This window comes from Mandrillus leucophaeus, unplaced genomic scaffold (genome assembly GCF_000951045.1).
Source record: "Mandrillus leucophaeus isolate KB7577 unplaced genomic scaffold, Mleu.le_1.0 Scaffold502, whole genome shotgun sequence".
NCBI lineage: Eukaryota > Metazoa > Chordata > Mammalia > Primates > Cercopithecidae > Mandrillus > Mandrillus leucophaeus.
Window position 1 is genome coordinate 1,672,387 of NW_012105388.1, and position 14,458 is coordinate 1,686,844.

At 42.8% G+C, this 14,458-nt stretch overlaps 1 protein-coding gene and 4 non-coding genes across 13 annotated transcripts in view; 2 read left to right on the plus strand and 3 right to left on the minus strand.

The window, feature by feature from the left end:
- Nucleotides 1-2,181, plus strand: part of LOC105551010 (low affinity immunoglobulin gamma Fc region receptor III) — a 9,049-nt gene extending 6,868 nt beyond the window's left edge. For 7 of the 9 annotated variants that reach the window (XM_011996121.1, XM_011996122.1, XM_011996123.1 and 4 more), the window contains one exon: nucleotides 742-2,181. In XM_011996121.1, the coding sequence (XP_011851511.1) occupies nucleotides 742-929 (188 nt within the window). In that variant the 3' untranslated portion in view covers nucleotides 930-2,181. The remainder of the gene's footprint in view (nucleotides 1-741) is intronic. The other 2 variants (XM_011996119.1, XM_011996124.1) reach the window with 1 other exon arrangement.
- Nucleotides 2,182-3,612: 1,431 nt separating this feature from the next.
- On the minus strand, nucleotides 3,613-3,686 carry TRNAN-GUU. Its single transcript has one exon. It is a non-coding gene; the product is annotated as a tRNA-Asn (tRNA).
- Nucleotides 3,687-12,170: 8,484 nt separating this feature from the next.
- TRNAD-GUC lies at nucleotides 12,171-12,242 on the minus strand. The gene has a single exon. It is a non-coding gene; the product is annotated as a tRNA-Asp (tRNA).
- An 893-nt stretch (nucleotides 12,243-13,135) lies between these two features.
- Nucleotides 13,136-13,207, minus strand: TRNAG-UCC. Its single transcript has one exon. It is a non-coding gene; the product is annotated as a tRNA-Gly (tRNA).
- Nucleotides 13,208-13,900: 693 nt separating this feature from the next.
- Nucleotides 13,901-13,983, plus strand: TRNAL-CAG. Its single transcript has one exon. It is a non-coding gene; the product is annotated as a tRNA-Leu (tRNA).
- Nucleotides 13,984-14,458: the final 475 nt, after the last annotated feature.

Genomic DNA, 14,458 nt, shown 5'->3' on the forward strand with positions numbered 1-14,458 from the left:
TCGCCTGGCTAGTTTTTTTTATATTTTTTAGTAGAGAGGGGATTTCACCGTGTTAGCCAGGATGGTCTCGATCTCCTGACCTCGTGATCCGCCCGTCTCAGCCTCCCAAAGTGCTGGGATTACAGGCTTGAGCCACCGCGCCCAGCCACCTTTTGAGATTTTGACTCTACAATGCCATAATTTGTACCAAAATAATTTCATGACACTTTAAACTGAAAGTAAATACTCCTAAGTGGTTAGGGAAAGAGAGCGAATAAAGCAAATGGGGTAACATGAAAACAATGAGTGGATCTGGGTAAAGGACATATGAGATTTCTTTATACTATTCTGGTAATTTTTTTAAGTTTGGAAATATATCAAAATCAAGAGTTTAAAAAATTGAAATACAAAATCAACCAATTTGTCCCAGTTTCTAGACAATAGCATTGTCTGACAATTTCTTAACTGTCACACAAAACCTAGCTTACAACCTAACTTGCTCATGCTCCCTGTCACATCTCTGTCAAACAAGCAGGAGCCTTTGCTAAGTGTTTGGTGAGCTGTCCTCTGCTCAGATAGCACTAAGATCAGGAACCAATGGGAGGAAGCAATACTTTCCTCCTAGACTTCCCCACCATTCCTACCACTTGTCTTTTGGCAGTTGTCAAAGACTCTACTGGTGACCTCACTGTTTGTTCCAAATATCTGCCTTAGTGACTCTTTTTTTTTTTTTTTTCCCCATCTCTCCACTTCTCCTAACAGATTTGGCAGTGTCATCCATCCCATCATTCTTTCCACCTGGGTACCAAGTCTCTTTCTGCCTGGTGATGGTACTCCTTTTTGCAGTGGACACAGGACTGTATTTCTCTGTGAAGAAAAGCATTCCAAGCTCAACAAGGGACTGGGAGGACCATAAATTGAAATGGAGCAAGGACCCTCAAGACAAATGACTCCCATCCCATGGGGGTAATAAGAGCAGTGGCAGCAGCATCTCTGAACCTTTCTCTGGATTTGCAACCCCATCATCCTCTTTAGGCCTCTCCACAAGCAGCAGGAAACATAGAACTCAGAGCCCAGATCCCTTACCCAACTCTTGATTTTTCCTTGGTCTCCAGTGGAAGGGAAAGGCCTATGATCATCAAGTGCCTGCAGGGAAGTCCCAGTGAGTAGCTACATTCCTTGGAATTGAAGTTTCAGAGCTACACAAACACTTTTTCTGTCCCAACCATTCCCTCACAGCAAAGCAACAATACAGGCCAGGGATGGTAATCCTTTAAACATATAAAAATTGCTCCTATTATAAATTACCCAGTTTAGAAGGAAAAAAAGAAAATAATTGTTCCTAAATAAATGGATAAGTAGAGTTAATAGTTGAGGCAGGGCCATACGGAGTGTGGGAACTGCTGAGGATCTAGGAAATTCAGTGGGACCAATGAAAGAATGGCTGAGAAATAGCAGGGTAGTCCAGGATAGACTAAGGGAGGTGTCCCCATCTGAGCCCAGAGATAAGGCTGTCTTCCTAGAACATTAGCCGTAGTGGAATTTACCAGAAATCATGAGGGTGGGGTAGAATTGAGTCTTCCAGGGGAGTCTATCAGAACTGGACCACCTCCAGGTATATAATGATGAGCCCCCTTAATGCTAGGTGTAGAAAATGGTCCTAGGAAGGGGACTGAGGATTAGGGCAGGGGTGGGGTGGAAAAGAAAATACAGAACAAACCTTGTGTCACTGTCCCAAGTTAAGCTAAGTGAACAGAACTATCTCAGCGTCAGAATGAGAAAGCCTGAGAAGAAAGAACTGACCACAAGCACACGGGAAGGAAAGCGCAGGAGGTGAAAATACTTTTTTGACCAGGGTAGTAAGAAGGGCAGGGACTGTAAAACCACCTTTTCTGTTTCAATATCTAATTCCGGTATAGCTTTGTTCATTGCATTTATTAAACAAATGTTGTATAACCAATACTAAAAGTACTACTGAGCTTCACTGAGTGAAATTATGAAACTTTCAAATCTTTCATCATGTCAGTTCCAATGAGGTGGGGATGGAGAAGACAGTTGTTGCTTATGAAAGAAAGCTTTAGCTGTCTCTGTTTTGGAAGTTTTAAGTACAGCATTTCTTGGTTCCAATAAAGCATTTTACAAGATCTTGCATGCTACTCTTAGATAGAAGACAGGAAAACTATGGTAATAAAATATGAATGAGAAAATTATTTCCTCTTCCCTTTGTCCAGGACTGTAACAGAGATTGGTTTGGATTGGTGAGAAACACCCCCTCCTCCTAGCAACCATATCACCACAACTTATAAGAATTAGACAGCTTGCTTTCCAAATCTTGCTGAGACAATTGGGTTAAGGTGGATTCTTATGGGAAGTATGCGAGAAGGTGAATAGGCATTAGAGATAGTTTCAGAGCATTGGGGCAGATAGGAGAAGGTACAGCTACACAGGAGGTAGAGGCCTGGGCAGAGGTAGAGGGTCAGCCTGATTGTATGAATTACGAACTATATACCAAGACGATTCAAGCTAGATTACATACATAAATATTACATAAGATTCAGACATGACACAAGTGCATTTGGAAACCTTGGACATTCAACTCACATTTATTTACTACCTACAATGTGCAAGCTTGAGTTCAGGTGCTGAAGATATCAGATGAAAAATACAGGGTCATTCCCTGGAGAAGCTTTATTTCTAGTGAGAAAAACAGTTAAATAGGAAGAGAATGAAGAAAGGGCTGCAGAAAAGAGGCTTGATTTGGGGGATGTGGTCATTAAGGATGAGTAGGAGTTTGCCAGGCAAAGAAGAGAAGAAAAGCCCAAGGTTCATAGGCAAAGATTTAAAACCAACAAAGCAGTTTGGTTCTGTGTCGGTGTGGGAGAGGAAAGAGTTTCAGGGCCAGGTGATGAAGGGCATTGCCTTCCAAACTAAGGCGATCGTATCAGACCCTGCAGTACATTGACGGAATTTAAGCAGACCAGGTTTGTACCGTATAGTATTTTAGAAGGATTCTCTGACAACTACCTGATGGATGGACGGGACGGGAGAGTTGAAGACAGGAAGCCAGCTAGGGCGGCAAGGCAGGATGCAGTAACCCAAAGGCAGCAATAAGGAAGTAACTGGCGGTGAGGCTGGAGAGGAAGGTGCTTAATCCGCAAGGTATTTAGAAGGCGGACTCTCCAAGAATTGGCAGCCAGCAGTACACGGCGTAACTAAGGACCAGGTTCCACACATAGTGCCCGTTTTCTGAGTTAGAAAATAGAAAAGCAAGGCAGGCACAGGTTTGGTGGAAAGACAAACAATTCGTTTTGGGATTATTAGTACTTACTTCCTTTGGTCAGTAAATTTTCTTAAAGATGGCAATTTCATAACGTAACTGCACTGGTTAAGCAGCTAAAAGTTAAAATTACAACCCTAGTCGGAAAAACCAAATACCTCAAAATTATTCGTACAGCACTAAGGCGGAAGAGGACAGTGTGAACTACACGATGCTGAGGTCAGCTGGCAGGGCTCCCAGCGGTTAGCACCGAAGCTGGTTTTGAGAGCCAAGGCCCCAGCGCACCCGGTGGTTAGCATCGAAAGCGGTTTTTCAAAGTTTCTTAAAAACATGAGGTTTACAAAAAACAGCACTTCCGTCCCTGGGTGGGATCGAACCACCAACCTTTCGGTTAACAGCCGAACGCGCTAACCGATTGCGCCACAGAGACGGACGTTGAAACATTCGGCTGCCAAGTCACTTCACTGAAGAAAAAAGGCTCACTCTACGTCTCCAAAAAACAGGCTGGTTTGAAACCTGTGACACAATTAGTTTTCGGTGCTTCAGGGCGCAGCTCATAGCCCTGAGCGAGGCAGGTCTTTTTTTCCGCGCTAGCACTTGCGTAGATCTGAAGCAGGACTCAGCTTCCACCAGAAGAGGCTGAGAGAAGGAGAGCAGAAGAGGATGCAGGAACGAAGGGTCTTTGGGGAATCCAAAATGGATGCTCTCTGTGGGTTCGGGGGTTCAGTTGATTTTGGTCAGAGAAGTACGACGATAAGCTTTTTTTGCTGATGTAGACAATTTATGTATGCATGTGCACACGTTTAGTGCTGACTCATAATAAGCTTATTATCGTGAGCATTAAAAATACTTTCTTATGGGTCCAATCACGTCCAGCAAAATGTGATATCTAAGTAAGTGAGTTTTGTATTACAAAATTGGTCTTCAATTCCCGCTGTTTTGAAAGGTTTCTACCGGCATATTAGACACGCAGGCAGAACACGGAGCTTAAAAAGCCTGTAACATTCCAATTAATGGTATTCAGCTTGGAAATAAAAAATATTTTTTTAAAAAAATGCCTGCAATTTAAGGACTTTCATACTGATATATACAGATCCAAATATCTGAGGACAGAGACCCCTAATTCCACCACCATCGACCTAGGGAACCTCGTCAGTGCTGGGTCTAAAAAGCCATTTTTTTTCTTTAATTCTTTTTTTATATATTTACTTTAAGTTCTAGGCTACATGTGCACAACGTGCAGGTTTGTTACATATGTATACATGTACCATGTTGATGTGCTGCATCCATTACCTCGTCATTTACATTAGGTATTTCTCCAAATGTTATCCCTTCCCCCCTACCCCCATCCACGACAGGTCCCAGTGTGTGATGTTCCCGACCCATGCACACGTATGTTTATTGTGGCACTATTCACAATAGCAAAGACTTGGAACCAACCCAAATGTCCATCAATGATAGAGTGGATTAAGAAAATGTGGCACATATACACTATGGAATACTATGCAGCCATAAAAAAGAATGAGTTCATGTCCTTGGTAGGGACATGGATGCAGCTGGAAACCATCATTCTCAGCAAACTATCGCAAGAACAGAAAACCAAACACTGTATGTTCTCACTCTTAGGTGGGAATTGAACAATGAGAACACTTGGACAAAAGCCATTTTCTTTTTTTTTCTTTTTTTTTTTTTTGAGACAGAGTCCCGCTCTGTCTTCCAGGCTGGAGTGCAGTGGCGTGATATCGGCGCACTGCAAGCTCCGCCTCCCGGATTTTTTACGCCATTCTCCTGCCTCAGCCTCCCGGATAGCTGGGACTACAGGTGCCCGCCACCTCGCCCAGCTAGTTTTTTGTATTTTTTTTAGTAGAGACGGGGTTTCGCATGTTAGCCAGGATGGTCTCAATCTCTTGACCTTGTGATCTGCTCATCTCGGCCTCCCAAAGTGCTGGGATTACAGGCTTGAGCCACTGCGCCCGGCCCAAAAGCCATTTTCTATATTGCCCAAGACTCAGGGCCTCTCCACAGCCTTGACACAGAAGCTCATTTCTTTCTGCCCTGCCATCCTCTGTCATCAGTGGGCTCCAGTTTAGGTGCAGGTGGAAGTTTTAAATGATGTTCAGCCAAATGAGAAGACACGCAAACATAGATATGCATATGCAGAAATTATATATGCATATATGTTTATGTGTACACATATTTTATATCTTATGTAAAATACATATATGTGTATTGTATGTATAATAAATAAGTAAATAAATAAATTTGCCAAATGACCTTTAAACTAGAGTCATTTATTTATATTTATTTATTTTTAATTAATTTATTTTTTTGAGATGGAGTCTCAGTCTGTCACCCAGGCTGGAGTGCAGTGGCGCAATCTCGGCTCACTGCAACATCCACCTCACGCGTTCAAGCAATTCTCCTGCCTCAGCCTCCTGAGTAGCTGGGATTACAGGCATGGGCCACCGTGCCCGGCTAATTGTTGTGGCCAGGCTGGTCTCGAACTCCTGACCTCAGGTGATCCTCCTGCCTCAGCCTCCCAAAATGCTGATTACAGGCATGAGCCACCATGCCAGGCCTAGAGTCATTTCTTTTATATTTTAAATTTTTGTTTTTGCTCTTTTGCTCAGACCTGTGGAGCCAGCAATATGGGCAAGTGTTGTGGACTGTCTACCACCAGAAAGCTCCATAGTCACCGACAGGATCAGAAGTGGTGTGGTAAACAGTACAACAAAGCCCATTTGGGCATAGTCCTGAAGACCAGCCCTTTTGGAGGTGCTTCTCATGCAAAGGGACATGGGCTGGAAAAAGTAGAGATTGGAGCCAAATAGCCCAACTCTGCCACTGAGAAGTGTGCCAGAGCCAAGCTGATCATCCAGCATAAGCTAGATGCTGTGGTCTCCACTGGCACAGCTTGTCCTCTTGTTACAGGATGGAGGCTGTGAGGCAGATGAGAGAATAGCAAGAAAACCACAGCCTTTGTACCTGATGATGGTTAATTGAATTTTATTGAAAAAAATGATGAAGTTCTGTATCCGGGGAACCAGCCCCCAATATTTCAATGTAGGTTCTTTTCTATTTTCCCTAAGTGTCGGCCAGTCTGAGAAATAAAGAGAAAGAGTACAAAGAGAAGAATTTTACAGCTGGGCCACCAGGGTGCCATCACGTATCGGCAGGTTCCATGATGCCCACCTGAGTCACAAAACCAGCAAGTTTTTATTAGGGATTATAAAAGGGGAGGGGGTGTACGAACAGGGGGTAAGTCACAAAGATCACATGCTTCAAAGGGCAATAAAAGATCACAAAGCAAGGCAAGGCAAAATTAGAACTACTGATGAGGGCCTGTGTCCCACTGTGCATGCACTGTCTTGATAAACATCTTAACAGGAAACAGGGTTTGGGAGCAGACAACTGCTCTGACTAGAATTTACTAGGCTGGAATTTCCCAATCTTAGTAAGCCTGAGGGTACTGCAGGAGACCAGGGCATATTTCAGTCCTTATCTCAACCTCATAAAACAGACACTCCCAGAGCGGCCATCTGTAGACCTATCCCCAGGAATGCATCCCTTCCCCAGGGCTATCAATTATTCATATTCATTGCTGGGAAAAGCATTCAGCGATATTTCTCCTACTCACACGTCTGTCTATAGGCTCTCTGTAAGAAGAAAAATATGGCTCTATTCTGCCCAACCCCGCAGGCAGTCAGACCTTATGATTATCTTTCCTTGTTCCCTGAAAATCGCTGTTATTCTGTTCTGTTTCAGAGTGCATTGATTTCATGTTGTTCAAACACACGTTTTACAATTTGTACAGTTAACACAATCATCACAGGGTCCTGAGGTGACATACATCTTCAGCTTACGAAGATGACAGGATTAAGAGATTAAAGACAGGCATAAGAAATTATAAGAGTATTGACTGGGGAAGTGATAAATGTCCATGAAATTTTCACAATTTATGTTCAGAGATTGCAGTAAAGACAGGCATAAGAAATTGTAAAAGTATTAGTTTTGGAAACTGATAAATGTCCATGAAATCTTCACAATTTATGTTCTTCTGCCTCGGCTCCAGCCGGTCCCTCTGTTCCGGGTCCTTGACTTCCTGCAACAGTTCTGGTTGCTGGATTTGGCAGACAAGGTCATGCTGTTGGTGATATTCCTGGAGTCCACCTTAAAGTTGTTGAAGTAGCCAATGTCTCTCTTTTGGCCCTATCAAAAGCAAGGAGGAAAGACCAAGCTCATCAGCTTTAATGGTGAAAACCCAATAGTAATACTTTTTCATTCACCAAAATAAGTTGTTTTTAAATGTCCTTTCTTTTCTAAAATTAAAATTAGGATAGATGATAGTTTTGTGGCTATTTGTTTTATGAATTTCCTAACTTGGCAAAATGAAAAGTTGACCACCCTATACTAGTAACCAACTTTATTGATGTCATTAGAGACAGGGTCTTGCTCTATCACTTAGATTGGAGTGTAGCTGCACAATCATAGCTCACTGTAGCCTGCAACTCCTGAGCTCAAGCAATCCTCCCACCTTAGCTTCCCAAGTAGTTGGGATTACAGGCTTGAGCCACCTTGCCTGGCCAGTAACCAACATTATGGGGAAATTTTGTTCATCTGTGAAGTTCAAGTTTGGAACTACCACTCTTTGCTTTACCTCCATTGTTGGATTGACAGCAGAAATAAAAAGTTATTAGTTTCCAGTTGATTGTGAATACACATACATTTCCTATGCTTCATTTTACGTGTATGTGACAGCAGTGCAAAAGCAGGAGAGTAGAAAGTAAGAATTTTAAAAGAATAAAAGAATAAGTGAGGTCAAAAGCACAAAACGAGGTGGTGAAATAAGTTCAAATATATCAGCAATTTTATTTGGAGGGTGGGTGGACAGAGTCTCTGTCACCCAGGCTGGAGTACAGTGGTGGCATCTTGGCTCACTGCAATCTCCACCTCCCAGGTTCAAGAAATTCTCCCACCTCAGCCTCCTGGGGACTACAGCTACATGCCACCACACCCACCTAATTTTTAGTAAAGACAAGGTTTCATCATGTTGGCCAGGCTGGTCTTGAACTCCTGACTTCATGTGATCCACCCGCTTCAGCCTCTCAGAGTGCTGGGATTACAGGTGTGAGCTACCATAACCTGGCCTGTATTAGTAATCATAATAATGCAACTGAACAAAACCTTCCAGTTAAAAGATAAAGTGAATTTTTAAGATCAATTTTATTCTGTTTAGAAGAATGACATTAAAACATAAAGAAACAGAAAGATTAAATTGAAAAGGGAATGCCAGGAATATTCTAACAAAAAGAAAGTTGGCATATAGCTATATAATATCAGACAAAATAAGGTTTAAGGAACAATGCATCATTAGGGATGAAGATGGTCATCATATAATAAAAGATTAAACTGATGAATATGTAACTGATAAAATGACATTAAAATATGAAAGCAAGAATTAGGCCTACAAGGGAAAAATGAACAAATCCATCACCACAGTGACAGAATTCCATATACTTCAACCCTTATTATATCAAACAGAGAAAAAAATTATTAAGCATATGTTTTTTTCTTATTTACTTTTATTAAGCATATGAATGCAATTAATAAGCTCAATTTAATAGATAGATATATAGAACTGCAATCAATAATTATTAGTTGTACATTCTTCTCAAACACACATGGGATATTACGAAAACTGACTTTATATGAGGCTAATAAGTTTCTTTTTTTTTTTTTTTTTGAGATGGAGTCTTGCTCTGTCACCCAGGCTGGAGTGTGATGGTACTATCTCAGCTCACTGCAACCTCCGCCTCCTGGGTGCAAGTGATTCTCCTGCCTCAGCCTCCTGAGTAGCTGGGATTACAGATGCACATGCCACCACACCTGGCTAATTTTATTTATTTACTTATTTTTTATTTTTAGTAGAGATGGGTTCACCATATTGGTCAGGCTGGTCTTGAACTCCTGACCTCAAGTGATCCACCCATCTCGGACTGCCAAAGTGCTGGGATTACAGGTTTGAGCCACCACACCTGGCTAAAGTCAGTAAGCTTCAACATGTATCATGGAATCAGTACTATATGAAGCACATTTTCTGAACCTAAGGAATTTAACTCAGAAATCAATGACAACAAATAACTTTTAAAAGGCTTCATATATTTGGAAATTTAAAAAAAACAAAATTTGTGGAATGCAGTGAATCCTGTTATAATGGGGAAATGTATGACCAGTGGCTATTCTGATTGGTCAGTGCTATATCTGTTAACTCCTCCACAAAAAGAATGGTCTTCTGGGTTTTGCTTTTGGCTTTCCCTAGACATCCCAAAAATCCAGTCCCCATACCTTGGCTGGCCACAGGGAACTCTAGGTGGCCACTTCCAGAAAAGCCACTCAGTGGATCCCAACCTGAAGGGCTAACTGAAGCCAGCCTATGGCAGGAGTTGGTTATAGGTGCGTGTCCCTATATGTTTCCCAAGACAGGGCAGCCTGAACCCTGATCCACTTAGTGATTGCCCAGTGTCAATCTGTCCCCACACAGCTGTGGCTAGTCACTACCAGTCAGTACTACCCTTTGGTTCTTCTTGCCTGTGGGCACTGCAGCCTCCGTGGGACCTTAGTACTAAGAGTCAGAGAATATCAGGCAGAGCAGGTGGGCAGTAACAGGTTACACTGATGGCATAAGCTAGATGCTGTGGCCTCCACTGGCACAGCTGGTCCTCTTGTTATAGGATGGAGGCTGTGGGGCAGATGACAGCATAAGGTAGGTTTGGAGCTAAAGTGTGGCTGAGGTGCATATGTCCTTTCTTCCCATCCCTGTTGAATTTCACCTCCATTTTATGGAATAAGACTTAAAATCTCAAACATCATCCCACTACAGGCATTAACAATGGACTATCGGCCGGGCGCGGTGGCTCATACCTGTAATCCCAGCACTTTGGGAGGCCGAGGAGGGCGGATCACGAGGTCAAGAGATTGAGACCATCCTGGCTAACACGGTGAAACTAGGTCTCTAGTAAAAATACAAAAAATTAGCCAGGCGTGGTGGCAGGCGCCTGTAGTCCCAGCTACTCGGGAGGCTGAGGCAGGAGAATGGTGTGAACCCGGGAGGCGGACCTTGCAATGAGCTGAGACCGCACCACTGCACTCCAGCCTGGGCGACAGAGGAGACTCCGCCTAAAAAAAAAAAAAAAAAGTGGACCATCCTGGCAATATTTATACATTTGCAATATATGTTTATATATTAACCCATTTAAGAATTAAAATTACCATCATTATCCTCTTTTACAGATGAGGAAATTGAGACAAGGAGAGCCAAGATTCAAACACAGGAAGCACAACAGAGCCCATGCACTTAATCTTCACACTGTGTTGCCTCATCCAGCCTGAATGGTTAGGGTCAATCTAACTATATATGTCATTCCAATAAATGACTTTTGTATAATAAAAGATAACAGATACATAAAACCTTCATACAGTATTTTAAAGGCTAGAAAATTTGTGAATACAATTGCTGTTAGTTCAACCAGTGACGAAGAACTCAGTATCATAAACAGCATGTTAGGAAAAAGTTTCGACTTATCGAGACTACAAGTCATCTAATGACTATCAGTTTATTGGGAAATTATCAAGAGTTTGATTCCCAAATTGAATCCCTACCTCTCCCCACGTAATTCAGTTCCAAATCAAATGCTCACTCCAGTACATCTGAGCTTTTTGCCAGCAGAGAGGGGGACCCGAAAGGGTTGCTTACTATCAGGCCACTTTGGGGGTTTTTATGGACTGGAAACGGGAAGGAATGTGCTTAGTTTGCGGGCTGTTTTGGAGAAAGCGTGATTTAGCTTGGCCTGGGACCTTGGCCGGGAACTAATTAGAAAGCTTGGCCCGGGACCTTGGCCTAGGTCCTCAGCCGGGAACTAATTAGGGGCTGAAGTGATGATTTGTAGAGGCTGCTTTGCTTGGCTCTAGACCTATTAAGGGGCTGAAGTGAAAACTTGGCCCGGGACCTCGCCCCAGGACCAATTGGGGCTGAACTTGTGATTTATAGAGGCTGGACCTGCAGTTTAAAAAAAGGAAAGGAAAGTGCATACTGGAACCCACTGGACTCTACTGTGCCTATGCCTACAAAAAGAGAAGGAACTTTTTCCTGGGAGCCCGCTGACTATACAAAAGACAAAGGCATTTCTATTTCAGGCCTTGTTCCCTTATTTCAGTGAGCTGGAGGTTTGTGCAAGTTTTTATCTCGAAAAGTCGGAGGCTCTCCTATTTGTGCCCCCGCCCGCATGTTTTCAGGCGCAACCTCCGTTCCTAGTTCCCTTATCGGTGCCCCGAAGCTTGACTTTTTCCCAGGCTGCTTTTTGGTTACGTGGGAATGAGGCACTGAACCATGGGGCCGGGGGCTCTCCAGAGACGCTTCCCTTGCTATTTACCAAGCTAACTAACTCCTTTCAGTTCCCCCTTAGGAATGGAGACCCTAACTGCTGTTAGGGAGATTGGGTGTTGATTTTTTTGGCTATTTTTTGCTGGAAAGGGGTGTTGTGTGGGGAACAGCAGCTAAGGTTTTTGCGGGGGCAAGCTGAAGGGCTTTTGGAAGAAAGGTGTACTTATGCGCGGTTTTATTGCATTGCCCTTTGGAGCTTGATAGCCTTTAGACAAGAGGAAAACAATTTGGGTTACAGCATTGAGTATACAAGGCCTAAACATTAACACCAGCATATATGAAAAATAGGTTTTAGGGGCTAAGTAGGTTTAAAATGAAGACTGGAATTTATTAAAAAGGGAGTGCAGCTAACTGGGACTGGAGTTTGTGTTTCTTTTTAATTTGTTAATTATTTTAATTTGGTTTTTAAGCACTTGTAAATTGTTTTTTACTTGACTGGAAGAGGCGAAAAGGAAAGAAAAGAAAAACCACCATCTCCCCGTCGGGGAATCGAACCCCGGTCTCCCGCGTGACAGGCGGGGATACTCACCACTATACTAACGAGGACGACTTCGGAATTAACTCGAAAATTGTCTTTTAGAAAACGATATTCCTAAGCTACCAGCATGCTTTCAGGGAAAGTTGCTGACTGTTGGCAAAGTTATGCTTCTACTCTCTAGACCGGCACACTACAGTAGAAACATAATTCGAGTCCTACATGTCATTTTTAATAGTCACATTAAAAAGTAAAAAGAGGTGATAATTTTAATAATAAATCTTATTCTTTAACCCAACATATGCAAAAAAAATAGTAATCAATATAAAAATATTAATTGGCTATTTTTTTTTCTTACCCAGTCTTCAAAAATCGCTATGTATTTTGCACTTAAAGACAGCACGTTTCAACTCGGAAGGGAAATTTTCATTGGAAAAACAATCCGTATTTAGATTTCATAAAATTTACAATTGAAAAAGTAGATTCAATAGCCAAGTTGTTTCAAATGCACTGAAACCTTCTCCAATGCTTATTAAGTATCCATTTAAAAATTTCCACTCATTTATTAATTTTATTTCAACTGATTTTTTAATTGAAACTAAATTTGAAAATGCAGTTTCTTAGAGAAACTAGCCAAGTTCAAGTGCTCAGTAGTGCGTGGCTACCGAATGAACCTCGCAAGACACAAGAGCCCCTTTCTGAAGCCAAGACTTCATCCCAGGATTCAAATGATCCCAAAGATTCCTCAAGAGTTGGAAGTTTACAAAGAGAGGAAGGGAGGAAAGAACCATCAGAATTTAATCCCTTCAAAAAAGGCCTGGCTTTAGAAAGAGGCCAGGGGAAAGACAGGAAGCGAATATGGAAAGTGAGGTATAGCTGCAGTTTCGTTGAGGCGTAAAACGGATACACAGCGCGCTGTAGCTCCGGCTTAGAAAAGTTTTTCGTAGAAGGAAACAAAAATACCTGCGTTGGCCGGGAATCGAACCCGGGTCAACTGCTTGGAAGGCAGCTATGCTCACCACTATACCACCAACGCTGCTAAGCGTAGAGGTTTAGAAATCTATATATAAGATAAGCAAAGAGTATGACTTTCCCGACCGTTCTAGCAGTATCTTGTGTTTATGATCCTGAGGTTAAATACGCTAAGCCCTCACTTGGTGAGCACCGATTCTTACGACTCGGCCCCGCCTACAAACGGCGGGGGGCTATGGATGCAGAAGCCACTGGCTCTGGAAGCCTGAGGGCGGGGCCGACTGACATCCCAAAGAGAAAGCCGGAGTTGAGCACCGCCGGGTGATTTTCCTCTGCCGTCTTCTCTTACACCTGCTCTCCTCACGTCCCGTAGCTCCCAGCTCCGCAGCTGCTCGAGACTCCGCACTGGATCCGCCGACTGTCGGATTCAGCAACAGCGATTGGTGCCGAGGATCCGAGGGAGACGGGCCGGCTCAGGGTCTACCTTGACATGGCTCGACCCCTCTAGAGAAGTAGAGGGGCGCTCGAATAGTCCCCAGGGAAAAAAGGAAGCTTAAGGTTTAGTTTGGGTAGTGAGGAAGTAGGAAAGAGGAAAGAGCTGTCGGAGCCTGTTTTATTTTTTCCGCTTTGCGACAGGGTCTAGAGAGAGTTAGAATCTTATCTGAAACACTAAATAGACAGAGTAATGTGACCTTATAGCGTGCACCATCAGTATATGATAAAATTAGGAGAAATTAGGAAACCCTTTCTAACGGATGTCAGGATGGCCGAGCGGTCTAAGGCGCTGCGTTCAGGTCGCAGTCTCCCCTGGAGGCGTGGGTTCGAATCCCACTTCTGACAATGCATATTTTCGTCCTTTTCCTCTTGATATAAACCAACTAGAAATTATGCTTGAATTCGTAGAGAAAGACTTTTCAATCGATCAACATTGCGTTTTATCCTGGGTATCTACATTTACGAAAATTATTTGTGCTGCTCTGCACATATAGAACTAAATCTATTTTTTCTGTATTGTAGGCTAGAGTCTGGTCTATGAAAGCAGGGAGCAGTTGAGACTAAGATTAACTTTGCACTCCAACTTCCCAGTGTCAATTTATCCATTCCTTTATTCGACAACAATGTGTTGAGCCCTTTCTGTGCGTCAAGCACACTAAGGCAGGCAGATACCATCTCCTTTGCCTAAACAACAGAACGTTGTTTAGGATCATTTAATTTGCCGTACAGTCTTAGTCTGAGTTTTTTCTTTTTTAACGCTAACGCATTAGTGTCAAACTTTGATAAGGATCAGATTCTCCTCCGCGTTGCCCCGCCTCCC